Source organism: Ixodes scapularis, unplaced genomic scaffold (assembly GCF_016920785.2).
Source record: "Ixodes scapularis isolate PalLabHiFi unplaced genomic scaffold, ASM1692078v2 PGA_scaffold9__187_contigs__length_104089568, whole genome shotgun sequence".
Lineage (NCBI taxonomy): Eukaryota > Metazoa > Arthropoda > Arachnida > Ixodida > Ixodidae > Ixodes > Ixodes scapularis.
In genome coordinates this window covers 58,550,480-58,565,225 of record NW_024609884.1, presented here as the reverse complement: position 1 = coordinate 58,565,225, position 14,746 = coordinate 58,550,480, and the positions used below count along the sequence as shown (strand labels likewise).

At 43.7% G+C, this 14,746-nt stretch overlaps 1 protein-coding gene across 3 annotated transcripts in view; it reads left to right on the top strand.

Annotated features, from left to right (window-relative positions):
- LOC8051995 overlaps positions 1–14,746 on the top strand; it is a 47,638-nt gene that overhangs the window by 23,609 nt on the left and 9,283 nt on the right. For all 3 annotated transcript variants that reach the window (XM_040498614.2, XM_040222949.3, XM_040222951.3), the window contains exons 8-9: positions 10,687–10,808; positions 11,621–11,716. In XM_040498614.2, coding sequence (XP_040354548.1) covers positions 10,687–10,808; positions 11,621–11,716 — 218 coding nt within the window. The remainder of the gene's footprint in view (positions 1–10,686; positions 10,809–11,620; positions 11,717–14,746) is intronic.

The window sequence follows — 14,746 nt, the reverse complement described above, 5'->3', positions numbered from 1 at the left end:
ACAACTTGTGGAGAAGTATAAGTATCTGGGAATATGGCTAAATGAGGAAAAACAATATTTAGAAGAGAAGAAAATATCCAGGAGAAATGGAAAGGGTATTCAGTGATTTTGAACCATTGGGCGGTATGTAATTACGATAGCTATGAAGTTTCTAGGGGAATATGGAAAGATGTCATGGTGCCGGGTCTGCCTTTTGGCAGTGTGGTATTATGGATGAATTTTGAAGTCCAGTTGAGTTTAGAGACCCAGCAAAGCGAGCGTGGTCAGACTAGCATTGGGTGCGCATAGAAATGTGCACCATGTGAAAGAGTGAAGGGAATCATGGGCTGGGCTTCTTTCAAGGTTAGAAAGGCATTCAGTAAATTGAATTAGAACAAAGCGACCCAATGCAGGATACGCAATGGGCGAGAAAGGTATATACAAGCATTTATATAAAAGTTTGAACACTAAAAAGACAAACTGAACCCAAAAGCTGAAACTTAAATACCAGAAGTCAAGTGCTGGGGCAGAGGAGACTACCTCTGTGGAAAAGGAAGTAAAAGAAACGGAGGAAAAGGCCAGAGGAAAGAATGCAGAGTAAATCAGCTTTAACTATCATGTATACAAAAATTCGAAATATGGAAAAACCATTGCTATGATAATTCATGGGGGAGCTCGATATTTAGGCTAGAAGAGGGGTATTGAGAACTGGGGGACATATAGGGTAAAGCATGAGGAAATAGCTATGTGGTGTGCCGTATGCAAATGTGAAAAAGAGACAATGAAGCATATGGTATAAATTGTACAAGGCTTCTTCCCGCCCTGGCAAATTTGGCCGGAGGGCTGGGATTTGCAGACGAGAATTGACAATTGGATGATAAGGGTGTTGCAGTTACAAAGAGAAGGTTAGGAGATTGGTGGAAGAGGTCTAGGAAGTGTGAAATTGCACACAAAAATTCATTTGTTACTGTACGGTCCAAAGGGCCAGAAGTTTATGGCAAATTTTTAAGTGGGGGGAGGAAGAAATGTTTCCGGGCAAGGTGGCATGAGCCGCTGCCCGATATAAAGGGTACAGCCACTAGCATCCATCCATCCAAACATATACAGAAAACGAAATCTGAGACTAGTAACTGAAGATCGTGGCATGCTTTGTATGTAAGAAACTTTCTGACGGAGAAGAACAGTTCCATACCCAGACCCCAAGACAACATGGAAAGTGCATGACAATAAAACAGTTATTTCAGGAGGTTCACATTGACAACCAGCATAGATGCAAACCATCAAACAAGCGTGCCTGCAAACAAAAAGATGGGGTGAAAAAGGAGTTCTTTCTGTCAGGAGCGACACAGCTCATAGATGGCGCCACCAGGTTGGCAAGGTGTCTGAGCAGCAACTTTCGTCGCGAGCGTCTTCTGGCTGGGCACTCGACCCGACAAGATGTCAGAACTACGCTGTGTAATCGTTGCCTCAATAAACCCTATATATTGTTCGTGAACGCGACACTTTCAATGCCCATGATGAAACCAACAATAGGACTATGGTGAACATTTAGCAAAGTGAAGTAAATGTGTGCCATACAAGAGAAAACAAAGTGACAACTGGAACATAAACGTCAGTGCTTTCAAAGAATTAAAGGAGCTGTGCAACAATTTCAGGGATTTGCTTAAATTATTGTGGAAGTTGATACCTGACACTTCTGAAGTGAACTACAGAAAACAGATTTTGCCTGGATACCCTAGTTTTTATTTAAAAAAATGAAAAAGATCCAGGTTTTTGCCGCTTCTCAACTCGTACGTCGTCTTCCGGGTCATGTGCGCAGTGACGTTGATGGGGTAGGCGCGGGGTTCCGGAAAAGTTCTCTCTTTAGAGCCATCAGTGAGCAGCGAAAACTCATCCGCTTGCGATCGCGTGACCACGTGACCACGTGCTGGCGGGTGCCGCGCGAACAATATGGTGAAAGGAGGAAAGTCTCATCCGGGTCCAGCCATACCCGTCCGGCCGTGTCCTCCTCCCCCTTTGGCTTCTGGCGGCTGTTCGCGGTAGCAGAGAGAACTGACGGTTTTGTGAACCTAGGATAGATGGCGCCACTAAAACTCCATATAATAAAAGTTTTGTCGATGATACCAGGTTTTTGACGTATTTATATATATATATGTTGGAACGACAAGATTTATAGAAAAGTTACCTTTTATCGAGCAGGTATTCGCACAACTTGCTATCTTTCTACAAGATTCCCCATTGATGACACGCCGCGTGTTTCTCATGGCCGCCGCTCGCGGCTGCAGGTCGGGGGATATTCTAAGTTTTGCCTCGCTATTACGCGGCGGAATCGCAACATTTCGATGAAAGAAGGTGTGTTTTCTGTCATTTATGACAAAGTGAACAATATTAAAAGCAGAAGATGCCGATTCTTTCAATGTTAAAATGGTTACAGAGCTCTTTTAAGGCATTTTATTCTGCACAAATTATGAAAATGTTTTTCAACCTGTGAAGGCCTTTTCTTGTGCATATTGACAAAGAGAAAGCCTCAAATCAGACATTTTTTATACATTCATGTAAGCAGCTACAAACATGCCTGCCATGGAACCGATATTGCACGCTCAGATCGCAGACATGTAATCAGCTACAAACATGCCTGCCATGGGAACCGATATCGCATGCTCAGATCACGGACAAAAACGCGGGAATCCGCTACAAATTTGCATGTCACAGTGACGGATGATGCAGGTCGCGGACGCAGCAGATTCGCATTTCATGATGCAGTATACACGCGGGAACAACTCGCGTGTCACGGGAACCAATACCGCGCGTGAAAATCCCAGACAAAAACGTGGCAACCCGCTACGAACTCGCTTGTCAGACGTACCTGTACCACAGATTGCGCAGTTGATGCTATTCCCGTCGGACCTCGCGCAACATCCGAAGAGAATGAAGGGGGAGGGGGGGGAGGGGGAAGGGGGGGGAGGGGAGGGAGGGAGGGAGGGGGTATGTTTAGGAAATTTTACGGAAATTTTTACGGTAATCACTTTTTTTTTTAATTGTCTTTATGAAAATTGAGTGTTTGAAAGAATGATAAACGAGCGACTCGTGTGACTTCTTGTGACTTAAAGCTGTTGTCACGCTGCCCACACATGATGATGAATTAGCCGGGTACACGGCTCCAGCATTTTGGAAGCATGCTTTGAACATGTCTGCAGACAGTTTTTGTGTGACCATCATACAACGAAGACAGTGTCGGCAGACTGTCTTTTGCATGATGTTCTACACAGGATCATCTGGTTCACTTGGAAAGAGAAATTTGATCAGCCTTTTCTGGACACCAGCATCCCATCTCTGTATTTCTCGACATGGAAAGAGCATGCGATACTACTTCTGAGACAAGGTATCTTAATAAGAGATCTTGTAATAGGGGATAGGATGTTTTCTTCCGTTCAGGATTTCTTCAAGACCAGACTTTTTTTTTCGAAGATGGGAAATATGCTTTCCGAAGTATATTCCCAAGAAATTGGGGTGCCTCGAGGAAGTGTACTTATGGTGTAAACTCTCTTCTGTGTAACAATTAGTTTGATTTCCAGGTGCCTTCCTGCAGACATTTTTCTATGTCCTCATGTTGACGAATTTCAAATTTCAGTCAGTCAGTCAGAGTTTTGGGAGCAAGGAAATCAAAGGAAGTGTTGCTGAGCTGGAAGCTCAATATGTCACCTTTAAATTCAAATTTCACTTGTGTTACAGTGCTTATATACGGGTATCAGAGAAGTCCAGCTGGCCTAGGACTGGCTTACTTGGTGGGCACAGAACAATGTTTTTAAAATTTCTGGAGAAAAGACAGTTGCTGTTCATTTCACTAGAAATGGGCTACCTTGGAAGCACAGGACTACAAACAGTCTCGGAACACAAATCTCTAAGAATCGTGTTGGATCAGAAGGTTACCTCTGCACTACATCTTCGGGAGTTTAGAACAGACTGCATTTGGCCCTGCAATGCTGGCAGGGACCACATGGGGTGAAGAACGTGAACCACTACTGGGAAAGTGCCAAGCACTGGTCCGCTCAGAACGTGATTATGACTCTGTGAGGCTGTTCACACTTAAACTGTTAGATCGCATTATCATGTAGCCTTAAGAATATGCACTGGTGCCTTTAGAATCTCCCCAATACAGAGCCTGTACAAAGAGGCACATGAACCGTCTCTCGAGCTGCGACACCTTTAAGCTGTGATAAAACGGCTCTGCCAGGCCACCCGGCTTCTTACATGGTTTTTAAACAAGAAGATTAGGTTTCTACTACTCGGAGATCTCTCACTTTACCCTTTGGGTTGCGAATTCGCTCCCTTTGCCATACCATATCGTTTAGGAAAACATCTCCGATATCCAAAAATAAGATCCCCCATGTAGACGGAGGCCTGCTGCATGTGACTTTACAATGAAAGTCTTTAAAGGGACCTAAGCTGCCATCTGTATATATGCACCTCGTTTCAGTGAATTGCAGTCACATTATGCAGAATATTAATCGGCATACATTAATGGTTCAAAATGAGACACCTATGTGGCTGCTGCATTCTCCTGCACTTTCACCACATGTAGCTTTCAGCCTCTAAAGACATTTTCTATGTTTAGTGCTGAACTTAAGAGACTGGAAAGAAATGGAACACCAGCCCACGGTTTTTTACACTGACTTCCTCAGTGCTTTAACAGCACTGGTAACTGAAACTACAAAAAAATAACCTCGTAGTGTTGGATATTCTGGCACTTGCTCCATAAGCACCACCCCATTAAAAGGTGTTGCTGGTCACTTCGGTATTCGCGGCATTGAGCTTGCTCATTGTGCAGCACAGTCGGCACTGAAAACCGGAATCAAAAGCATGTCAACGAACATGTGATAACTTTGCTGAGAATATGCTACGCTTGATATCTCCCATCATATGAAAACTAACATCTCCAAACCTACCTAGGCACAAAAATGCTGAACTCTGCCGAACCAGGTTAGGCCATACACGCTTAACTCTTTCCATACCACGGGGAAAAGTGCTGACCTTTAAGGGATTGTCAAGAGCTTTTGTATTTTAAGAACTATTGTCAGCATATGGCTAATTATGATGCATCAAAATGTGGACAATAAGCTGCTCTTTAGAAGAAATGAGGTTTGTACTAATGTCCAGGGCTGGGCAGAGATACTTCAAAAAGTATTTGGGAATACAAATACTGAGATACATGTGTTTTAAGGCTTAAAATACAGATATTGAGACACATTTGCCTTCTTTTGCAACAAGATATCCCCAAGAGACACTTCTGCAAAAATGCCGAAAAAGTATTTTGCAATACAAATACAGATACTTATAGAAATACATTTGTTCTCGAACGGTGCTGCGTGGGGAGGGTGTAGTTTGGCAAATGTGAATGGTAATTTATATATGTGCTCCTCTTTTTATGCCATTTTATGCACTACCACTTACCTCACACTCTTTATTTAGTATTAATGACACTAAAAAAAACATGTCACCCCCATTGAACCACATAGTTGCAGAACAGTAAAGACTGCGTACCATAGGCCTGCTGCTTTGCCCAGGAGGCGCTGCAGAAAAACCGGCTTGTAGCGCCCCCTATGATTTGTTTATCGGTATTGGGTAGTACAAACTTGCGCATTTGAATTTGTCCTGCGGAAAAACTTAAGCCGGTGGTATGAATTCCCCCCTTGCAATTGTTTTATGGCACAGCATTGAGCCAGTTTCTAACGTAGAAAGCTAATTTTGTTCCTCAACACTTTGCAAAGGTAAGAAACTCGGCTATGCATGCTACTGCAAGCTGCGTCTACGCTGTACAAGAAGCCGCAAATTTAGTGTAGGCACGCTGTCACTCAGGAAAACGGCGAGTTTCCTATGATGGGGGGGGGGGGGTGGGGTCAAGCTTGAGGTGAGCATTACGAGATACAATAATGCGCCTTGTGAGCAAAAACTCACAAACTGCAGTTCCTCCGTACAGCCAACGCGATCAGCTGATGACCAACCTCAAAAAGTGTGCGAAAGCAAACAGAAGTGACTAAGCGGCGACTGGCAGTCTGTCGGCCGAGCAGAACATTCCTACTGCACACTGCTTCTCGGGCTCTTGCAGCTGTTCTTGCGCATTTGCGCTGTAAGTTTGATGCAACATAAGATCAGCAAAACACTGTGAGTGCGCAGGCGATCTGGTGGATGTTGATCATAATGTAGAAAACCCAAGACTGTGGTAAAAGCAAGGAAACGGAGTCGAAGAAGAAAGACAGGGGAAAAGAACGTCTCAAACTCAGCTACTGCGTTTATTTCCTCAAAGCCTTATATACCCACAATCCAACCATCGACCACCGACGTCACAAGGTCATCCTTTGTTCTCTATACGATCCTACCCACACTGGTTTTCACCTCCACCGTACACGGTGACCTCAATCCCAACTGAAAGTTTAGGACCTTGAACAAAACAACCAACACAAAACAAGCACACGGAACCACTTCCTTTCCAACCGGAGTCTGGAAAGGCTGTGCAATATCTAACTGAGAACTGATAAGACTTCCGACTGAACCCCTGCCCCCAAAATGACTAATCCCACGTTCACTTACAACTACCTATTACAAAAAAAAAAAAAAAAAAAAAAAAAAAAAAACTTTTTAGATTTTAAGAAATTTCTTGGAACTACTTCCGAGTTGCATCGAAGCATGGCTGATACAATTGCTGATGGATTTGATACGAACTGTCTCTCTTATGAGCCTCTTAGTGTTGTTGCGTTCTCTGTGCACAATGTCAGTTTGCGAGCAATGTGCCGTACAATTGTTACACTCACTAATGTGTTTAGCAATCTCTGAATTGGATGCGTTTATTTTTACATTTCTTTTGTGCTCTACCAATCTATCATTTACACACCTTGCCGTCTGCCCCATATAATTGAAACCGCATTCCAGTGGTATTTCATGGACCACCCCTTCCTTGCAATCAACCGGCTTATCGCGGTGCGCTTTCTGACACACTTTCTGACTCGTCTGAAACGGTGTCAAACAGTTCAGCTTAAAGTCGGACTTAAACGCTACATCTATCCCAAATTTTTTCGCACATGCTTTAAGGTTATGAGAAATTGCATGAAAATACGGAATAACCGCATAATGCTTTTTCGCTTCCTTAACCCTAAAAACCTAAAAAAAACCTCAATAGTGCCTTGCTTCAGGTTGTGCCTCTGCTTGCGTTCGGCCACATTCTATTAGCTTTAGAATTGCTGCCTTCTTTCCCAGCGTTATGGTCGGGTACTTTCCGCGCTTAGCAACACTTGGCGGCAGCGGAAGAACAGACGGGGCCATAACGTCCAAGCCAGTGTAGTCCAAAAACACGATTCACCGAGACTAGACGAGAGGCTTAAAAGCAAAATGGTAAAAATGATGATGATAATGACGCACAGCTAGAGAAAGAAAAGCCATAGCATAGTGTCACCTAGTGCTAGGACTTAGCAGTGCTCAACTAGCACAGAGCCAATCCATGTGCAGCAAACATAGAATCTAAAATATAGTGGCTTCTCGGTGATGTTTCCCACTGATCGCTCGCAACGATTTTGTTAGAAAAATCAAACTTCCAGACCTCAAGCTGTCCGAAACATCGGTCGTGAATATGCGCTTTTTCTATCGGGTACGTCACAATTCTTCCTTTAGGTCTGAAATGTCGAAAAAGTCCAAATCATCAGCATCCGAAAAATCGGTCGGCGGCTGTACATAGTACTCAGTGTTCCGTGTCATAACTATTACATACTGTCATAATCAGTTCTTCCGTTCTCCTCAGTCTTCTGCCGTATGTGAATGTTCATATGCCTGATTAGTTTTCTGGGTCATAATTAGTACATAATGTTATAACTAGCTAAATATTGATTCTAAAAATAAATTATATGTATTAATTCACCTTGAATGCATTTTGTATGTTTAATCTAACATGAATTTCCTCTTTTAGTTGCACATCAACTCATCGAGGTTTGTTTATTAAGTTTTTCGTAATTTGTATTCACCTATTTTCTGGCCCTCGAGACTGCAAAAGGTCCCAAGTTCGGCCTTTCAGCCAAAGAGTTGGGAGACTCCTGGTTTAGCCAATGAAATGGAACGTACAGAAAGATGACAAATGGCATAATGTCACACATTTCACGGCGTTTGGTTGGTCCCATTGGCTCGTAGCGTTAGCAGCACATGGACTTGAAGTGAAACAAAGTATTGAGATTGCTTGTCATCGTCTGAATTTCCAGATGGCATCGTCAATGTCAAAAGCTAAAGGTCTCGAGAAATGTTTGCAAAACCGTGGGATGGCGGTTACTGTGATAAGACATAACCAGGGTCTTCCTGGTGAGATCACTTTATTATCGCGTCTTATGCATGCTCTCATGTCGTGGCTATGGTGTACCGTGGCACTTGCGCCGCCCATGTCAACCTTCACCGTCTCTCACCAGCACGGGTGCGTCGAGCTTCACTGCTTTGCACCAATGTTCATAGAAGCAGCGGCTGACATGGGGGAGCACCTGGGTTAGTGCGATTGGCTAGGAAGTTATGCTCTGTACTATTATAGGTCGACCATCTTCGGTCTTGATTGAATCTTGACTTCTAGTTTTTAAAAGCTATGATAGGAGAAGAAAACTAGGTGATTATAATGCAATTAAATGCAAAGGTGCGAGCGAGCTGGACAAGAATGACGAAAATAATCCCTGGAGAAGGGGAACAAGAGGGACAAAGGACAAACACAAATCTCCAAACACAGCTAGGTGACTGGTGAGCAACCGAAAAAATCCGCCTGGTTCGGGTATCGAACCCGGGACCTCTCCATTACAGGTAGAGCGCTCTACCAATTGAGCTAACCAGGGGTTAGGCGTCAGTAGAGCGCGTTTTATCAGCTGCCACCAGTCTAACACCAACAAGGGTGTAGCTTGCAAATCTAAGGTTATAATTATAATGCAATTAAATGCAAAGGTGCAAGCGAGCTAGACAAGATCGTTGTGAGGGCTTTTTCTGGTATTTTATAAAAATAATCTTTACAGGCTAAATAAACTACCGAGCGTAAAAGGGGAGGGAGGGAGAGGCTTTATCGCAACTGAAGTGTTGCGTTATTATTCATTTTTCAGCCTTGTTTTAAATACCCATTGTAACGGTAGCTACCCTGACCTGAACTTTAGTTCTAATAAGAAGGCCATGTGTTCTTTCGCGTCCTATCTATTCTTGTTTGGAAGGGTAATGGGTAATATGCTTCAGTACCATAGATGAACCCTCAATCATTATCAAAGATTGACTCTCATTTAGCAGTAAAATCATTATTTAATTTTCAAGTGACATGCTAACAGATTTTGGCATCTGCTCCAAAAGCGTCAGTGGCTGCTCCAAACCAATATTTTTCCTGCTACTGAACCTGTACAAAAAGGTCAAATGCAGCTTCCAACACTGCCACTGCTGTTGTCATCCAAAAAGACAAGCAGCAAAAGTAATATTTTTGTAGCAGTCCCCAATGTCAGCAGGGCACCATGTTTGACAAATGCCACCTTTATGCAGAGAGTTATTTCTAAAAGCTCACCATCTTGTGAAAAAGTGCTAATAGAAATCGAGTCTGTAGTTCTTGGGCTATCCATGGAATGGCAGGACTTGTTCCGGCCCGCAAATTTGAATTTTTGGCGGTGCGTGGAATTCATTGCTCACAGGTGATTGATGGCTGATGAATGTGGTGCGAAAAGAGTTTCATCAAACATATGCTTCTGAATGTGCCAAGTGTGGTGAACTACAAACAGTTTTACATGTTCTCATCTCATTCTTAGGATATCAGCAACATTAGAAACATCACTTTCATATTTTTTGCCTTATCATCCTTCTCTCATTGGGCATGGATTCATTGTGTCTCCAGAAAACATACTTAATTTCTTAAAATATATTCAGATTATCAAAGACCAAGTTGGTGAGATGCACTGTCCTTACATTCAACATTAGTAATGACTTAGTGTAGTCATTATTTAGATGTTCAATCATTTCTCTTCCCCTACTTGTTATTGGCGTTTTTTTTTTTTTTTTTACCTGTGCCATTAAATGTAAACCATTGCACGAAACTAAGCTAATTTGCGAAAAGTGGCATTATTTATGTATTTCTAATATCGAAAGCAATCAATGCTGAGTTGTAATATATTTTTAACCGATTTGCATTGAGGTTGTTGTCTGGGGGAGGAAAAAAGTTTTATGAAAGAAATTGCTACCCCTCTGATTTTTTAGTGTGAAGATCTGAGGAGGTTCAGGCCATGTAATTGTACGGTTTGGAGTGAAGTGACCCAGCTGCAATTCTCAAGTTCATTAGAGGCACAGACGTGTGGTATTATTTACTAGCATTAGTAAGAAACTGCATCCAACTGCTACAGAATAATGCCTGGGATACTACAGAGCTGCTTCAAAATGATTTTTTGTGCTTCAAAAATGTCTTAAAAACTCCACATTGGCTGCACCACTACTGTTCACTTGCATCACATGCCAGATGGACTCATTTTATTGTCATTCATCCAAGTGGCTATCCCCGAGGCCTGTCTTTTTCATAGAACCCTTGTGAATCACATTGGTGTCAAGGCTGGATATGACCTCATCTATGTGGAGAAGTGTCCTGCTCTTTGGGAAGTTATTTGCTATATGAACTCTGTGAGCAGAGAAAGTGTACGTGGCAGGGTCCCGTTGCATTGGTTCAAATTTCGATCCCAGGTACTATGCTGCATTTCCTGCCTTGGAGAACAGCCCACAAGTGCAAGCGCAGCGGGTGTCATGGGATGGCCGACGCATCATTGAACTGCACGAACGGGAACAGCAGACAATGGAAGGGGAAGGTAGGCCTCGAATGTTTCAACAGCTCTTGTTCGAAGAATAAAGCATTTGTTGCAATTGAGAAAGTGTAGAAAATGAGGTTGCTAAGGCTTGGAAAGCATCTTTCACTGCGACAGTGGCACTGCGATAGTGGTGGTGCATTTGGCCGACATTTCAGTTTTCCAGTCGAGTTTCTTACAAAGATTTTGACCTTGTTCCTTCAATATTTTTTTTGTCTTACCCCTTTACTATTCTTTTCCATTTATTTCTACAGTAATAATGAACACTAATGTACAGTCTACATTAAGGTAATGAGCATGCATCCACACTGGTGGGAGCACCCACCTTCTGTTTTTCGTGAACTAAGAAGGGGCCGGAGTTTAAAAAGTATACATGAGTTTGACTTGAGCAAGTACATACACAAGGCACGTAGCGAGAATTTTGATTTGGGGGGGCCTGCCCATGACAAAATGCTGCATGAAGGGGAGGGGGGAGAGGAGGCCCCAGCAAAATGGAAAATTTTGGGGGGGGGGGGGGGGGAGGGGGAGGGGGAGGGGGAGGGGGAGGGGGAGGGGGGGGGGGGGGCCGGGGCCCAATGGGCCTCCCCCCTGGCTATGTGCCTGGCACGCACCCCCAACTTTTGTCGCATTGGCCTTGCAGTTTTAAGCGAGCAGTTGCCTGATGCTATTTTATGACAATTAAGCCTGAGCCAGATTGTTATTTGGAATTCGGGTGCACAAACATTGGTCTTGCACGGGGTTTAGACCTGAGGGCACCCCTGTTTGTGGATATCTTTTGTCGTGAATGCAAGGAGTGACAGGACTTTGACTTTTAGGTTCAGACTGGGAGAGCATCCAGGAGCAACAGCTTCGCAGCAGGCTGGATGATCCTAACCTGGCTGCCATATGGGGCCACCAGGAGCCAACCCTAGGTGAGCAATCCTGTTCTGACTGGCCATTCACAGCATATCCCTTTTTCCTAACTTTAGTCACTGACAAGGTGAGAATCTTTCAGCTGTTCCGCCTTGGGCATCTTACGAGCTTGGAGCATGCATCTCCATCCAAAGCATGGCGAAAGGCAGCGAGCGCGCACTGGGGCATCCAAAAGAGACGGCTAGCTACCATTCTCACCCTATCAGTGACTACAGGAGAGAAAGCTGCTGGTATTGGCACTAGTATCACTGCATCACTGGCTGCTCCACAAATTACCGTATATATGTGTGTAAGGGCCGCAGGTATTTTTTTAATGATTTTGGGCAAAAACCAGGGATGCGGCCATTACACAGAGAAAAACTGAAAATATTTTTAGGAAATCCTTTTTGTTCGCCAAAAGTTTCACTACTTGCCTTCATTAAATGGAAGTACTCACACGTCTTGGTAGAACAAGAAAACATTTATCAGTATTGCATAGACAGGCTTGCAAAGTCCTTTTCACTTGTCCGTAGTAGAGCAGTCACCTTCGGAACTCAGCTCGGCGCGTCTCTGTCCCAGATGAGATCATCTTCCTGTTGGAAATTCCGGTTACTTTGAAGCTTTTGTCCTGGATATTGAAGGAAACTGCGCTCTACGCTTTGAGAATCCAGTCACACACCTCTACAAGGGACGCCCTCTTCAGCCGACCAGTCGGTGTTTTCTGGTGGACGGTCGTTGCCATCCACTCGGTGGACGCACAGCAAAATCTGCTTTTGAAGGGCCTGTTCACTGAAATGTCCAGTGGCTGAAGCATGCCAGTCATACCTCCGGGTTTGATGGCCAAATTGAGCGATCGCGTGTCGAGGTTCGCACCTGGTCGCTTTTCCCAAGCTCAAGTCAACCAGTCTTTCACCAGTTCATCCTTGCCTCGGAAAGCGCGCTTTGTTGTCCTGGTCTTCCTTAGTTCATCTTCTTGCGAGCACCACCGGCGTATACATTTGTCGTCGACAGCGAATTTTCGCCCAGTCGCTCTTTTGCTGTTGTCTTGAGTAAAGGCAACAACTTTGAGTTTAAAGCCGGCCATGTAACTCGCATACTTGCCCATCCAGAAGCCTGAAGTGGATGACAGCCGGAAACCGGGGGTACTCGCAAACACAAAGAGAGGCACTGCATTTGGTTTGAGATTGTTCAAGATAAAGCGAGAGGTGCAAACAGACAGGATAGAGTGCCTCAATGTTTTTGGTTGCCGTAGCCGGGTGGGCACCATCTGCCGAGAGTACTTGAAGAAAACAGAAAAAACATTCTTGAGTTTTTGCGCTACAAACTAAGATGATTCTTCCAGCCATTCGAAACTCATGGGTGTGGTTTATACACGGGTAATTTTTAAATATATATCTTTTTCGGCTTTTTTTGTTTAAAGTTAGGGGTGTGGCTATTATACGAGTGCGGTCATTACACGCGTATCTATGGTAAGCCGATTCAGGGACGGCCAACTGTGTATACAAAACAGCTGCCAAGTCATGGGTGCCATGTGGAAAGTGTATGTGCACAGTTTCATTTTGGAAAGCTGTTAGAGCTGCACTAGTGAACCTCTTTTGCTTGGTTGTTCTGAGACCGATTTTCTGAAGCCTGCAGTGGAAACCACATTAGTGGCTAGAATTGGTGAGTGCCCTTTGTGAACCAAGACTATAGGGAGTATTCACTGGCGGCCATATCCGTGTGCTGACGGCGAGGACTGAGGAAGCTCGCCGTCAGCACGCGCTCAGCAGCAGCTGCTGAGCGCGTGCTGACGGCGAGCTTCCTCAGTCCTTTTGGAGCGTGCATTTAGCACCATCAAGGTTGCCGGTCTTAGCAGGCTATTAATGTGAGCTCGTTCTGAGCATGCGCTCTAAACAGCAACCACAAATATGGCGTCCAGTGAATACCTCCTATAGAAAAATAGGGACTGTGATAAACCAGTGTGCTTTTGGCAGGTCCTTATTTTTACTACCAGGGCTTATGCCCTAGTAGGAAAAATGTTTCCTACCAGGTCTTATGCCCTGGTAGGAAACGCCTTTCCTTACTGCGAGGAAAGGTGTTCATTACTTAATAATGGGCAAAGTATAGGGTTGCACTAATATTCAATAATTTGAATAGTAGTTTTGAATGATACACTATTCGATATTCACTTCGAGATGAACTGCGATGTTCATATTTTTTTAAGTCCAATGAGTCTTAAGCATAGAGTTCACAAGCTATAGTAAGGTAAAACTCAAGAAGGTAGGGCGAGGGAAAGAAAGGCTGGAGAGGAAGAAGCAGACAGGACGCTGGAGAGGAGGGGAGAAAACCTCCTCTTCTCATCAACGTTCCATCTGCTTTCTCCTCCCCGGCTTTCCTTTCCCTCGCCCTACCTTCTCGAGTTGCAACGGACTATAGTTTATGCTTAAAAGAGGCAATTTCATTAAAAATGTTCAGACATGGAGACTAAATTATTAAATGAGAGTTGCATGTGAATTAATGGTAATATTTTTCCTTGAAGGCAAGGATAAAATAGAGAGTGGTGGGCATAAAACAAGCAGGTGCATGAAAATGTACAGAGCTTAGCAGGTCAGCATCGAAGTGACCATAATTTACTTTGTGTAGAAATGTCATTGGTGGGTGGTGCTTTTATTTCTCCAGTTAGTTTTTTATAGCGTCTCTCATGGACCCACCCGTGAGTCGGCAAGAAACTCGCCGACTTACGGGGGAGTCTGCAAGTGGATACATTTTGTAAATGCAGACTTTTGAGTAGGTACTTGTAATCATAATAACATCTTCTGTTGAAATACCTATCATATATAGGGTAATATGAATAAAATGTTTTTGTACAGTTTCAATTCATGACACATCAAAAGCCATCAGCGAGTTCCATGCTACACAACCGAACTCAAGTTTGTTTGTATAAGGCAGGAAAAGACATAAAATGCAAAAATAATTCCTAAAGTCACATGACAGGCAAGAAAGTAAACCAAGCGTGCGTACAGAAGAGGCAATAATCTGAATAACATGACCAGAAAAAGAAGGTCTGTGTC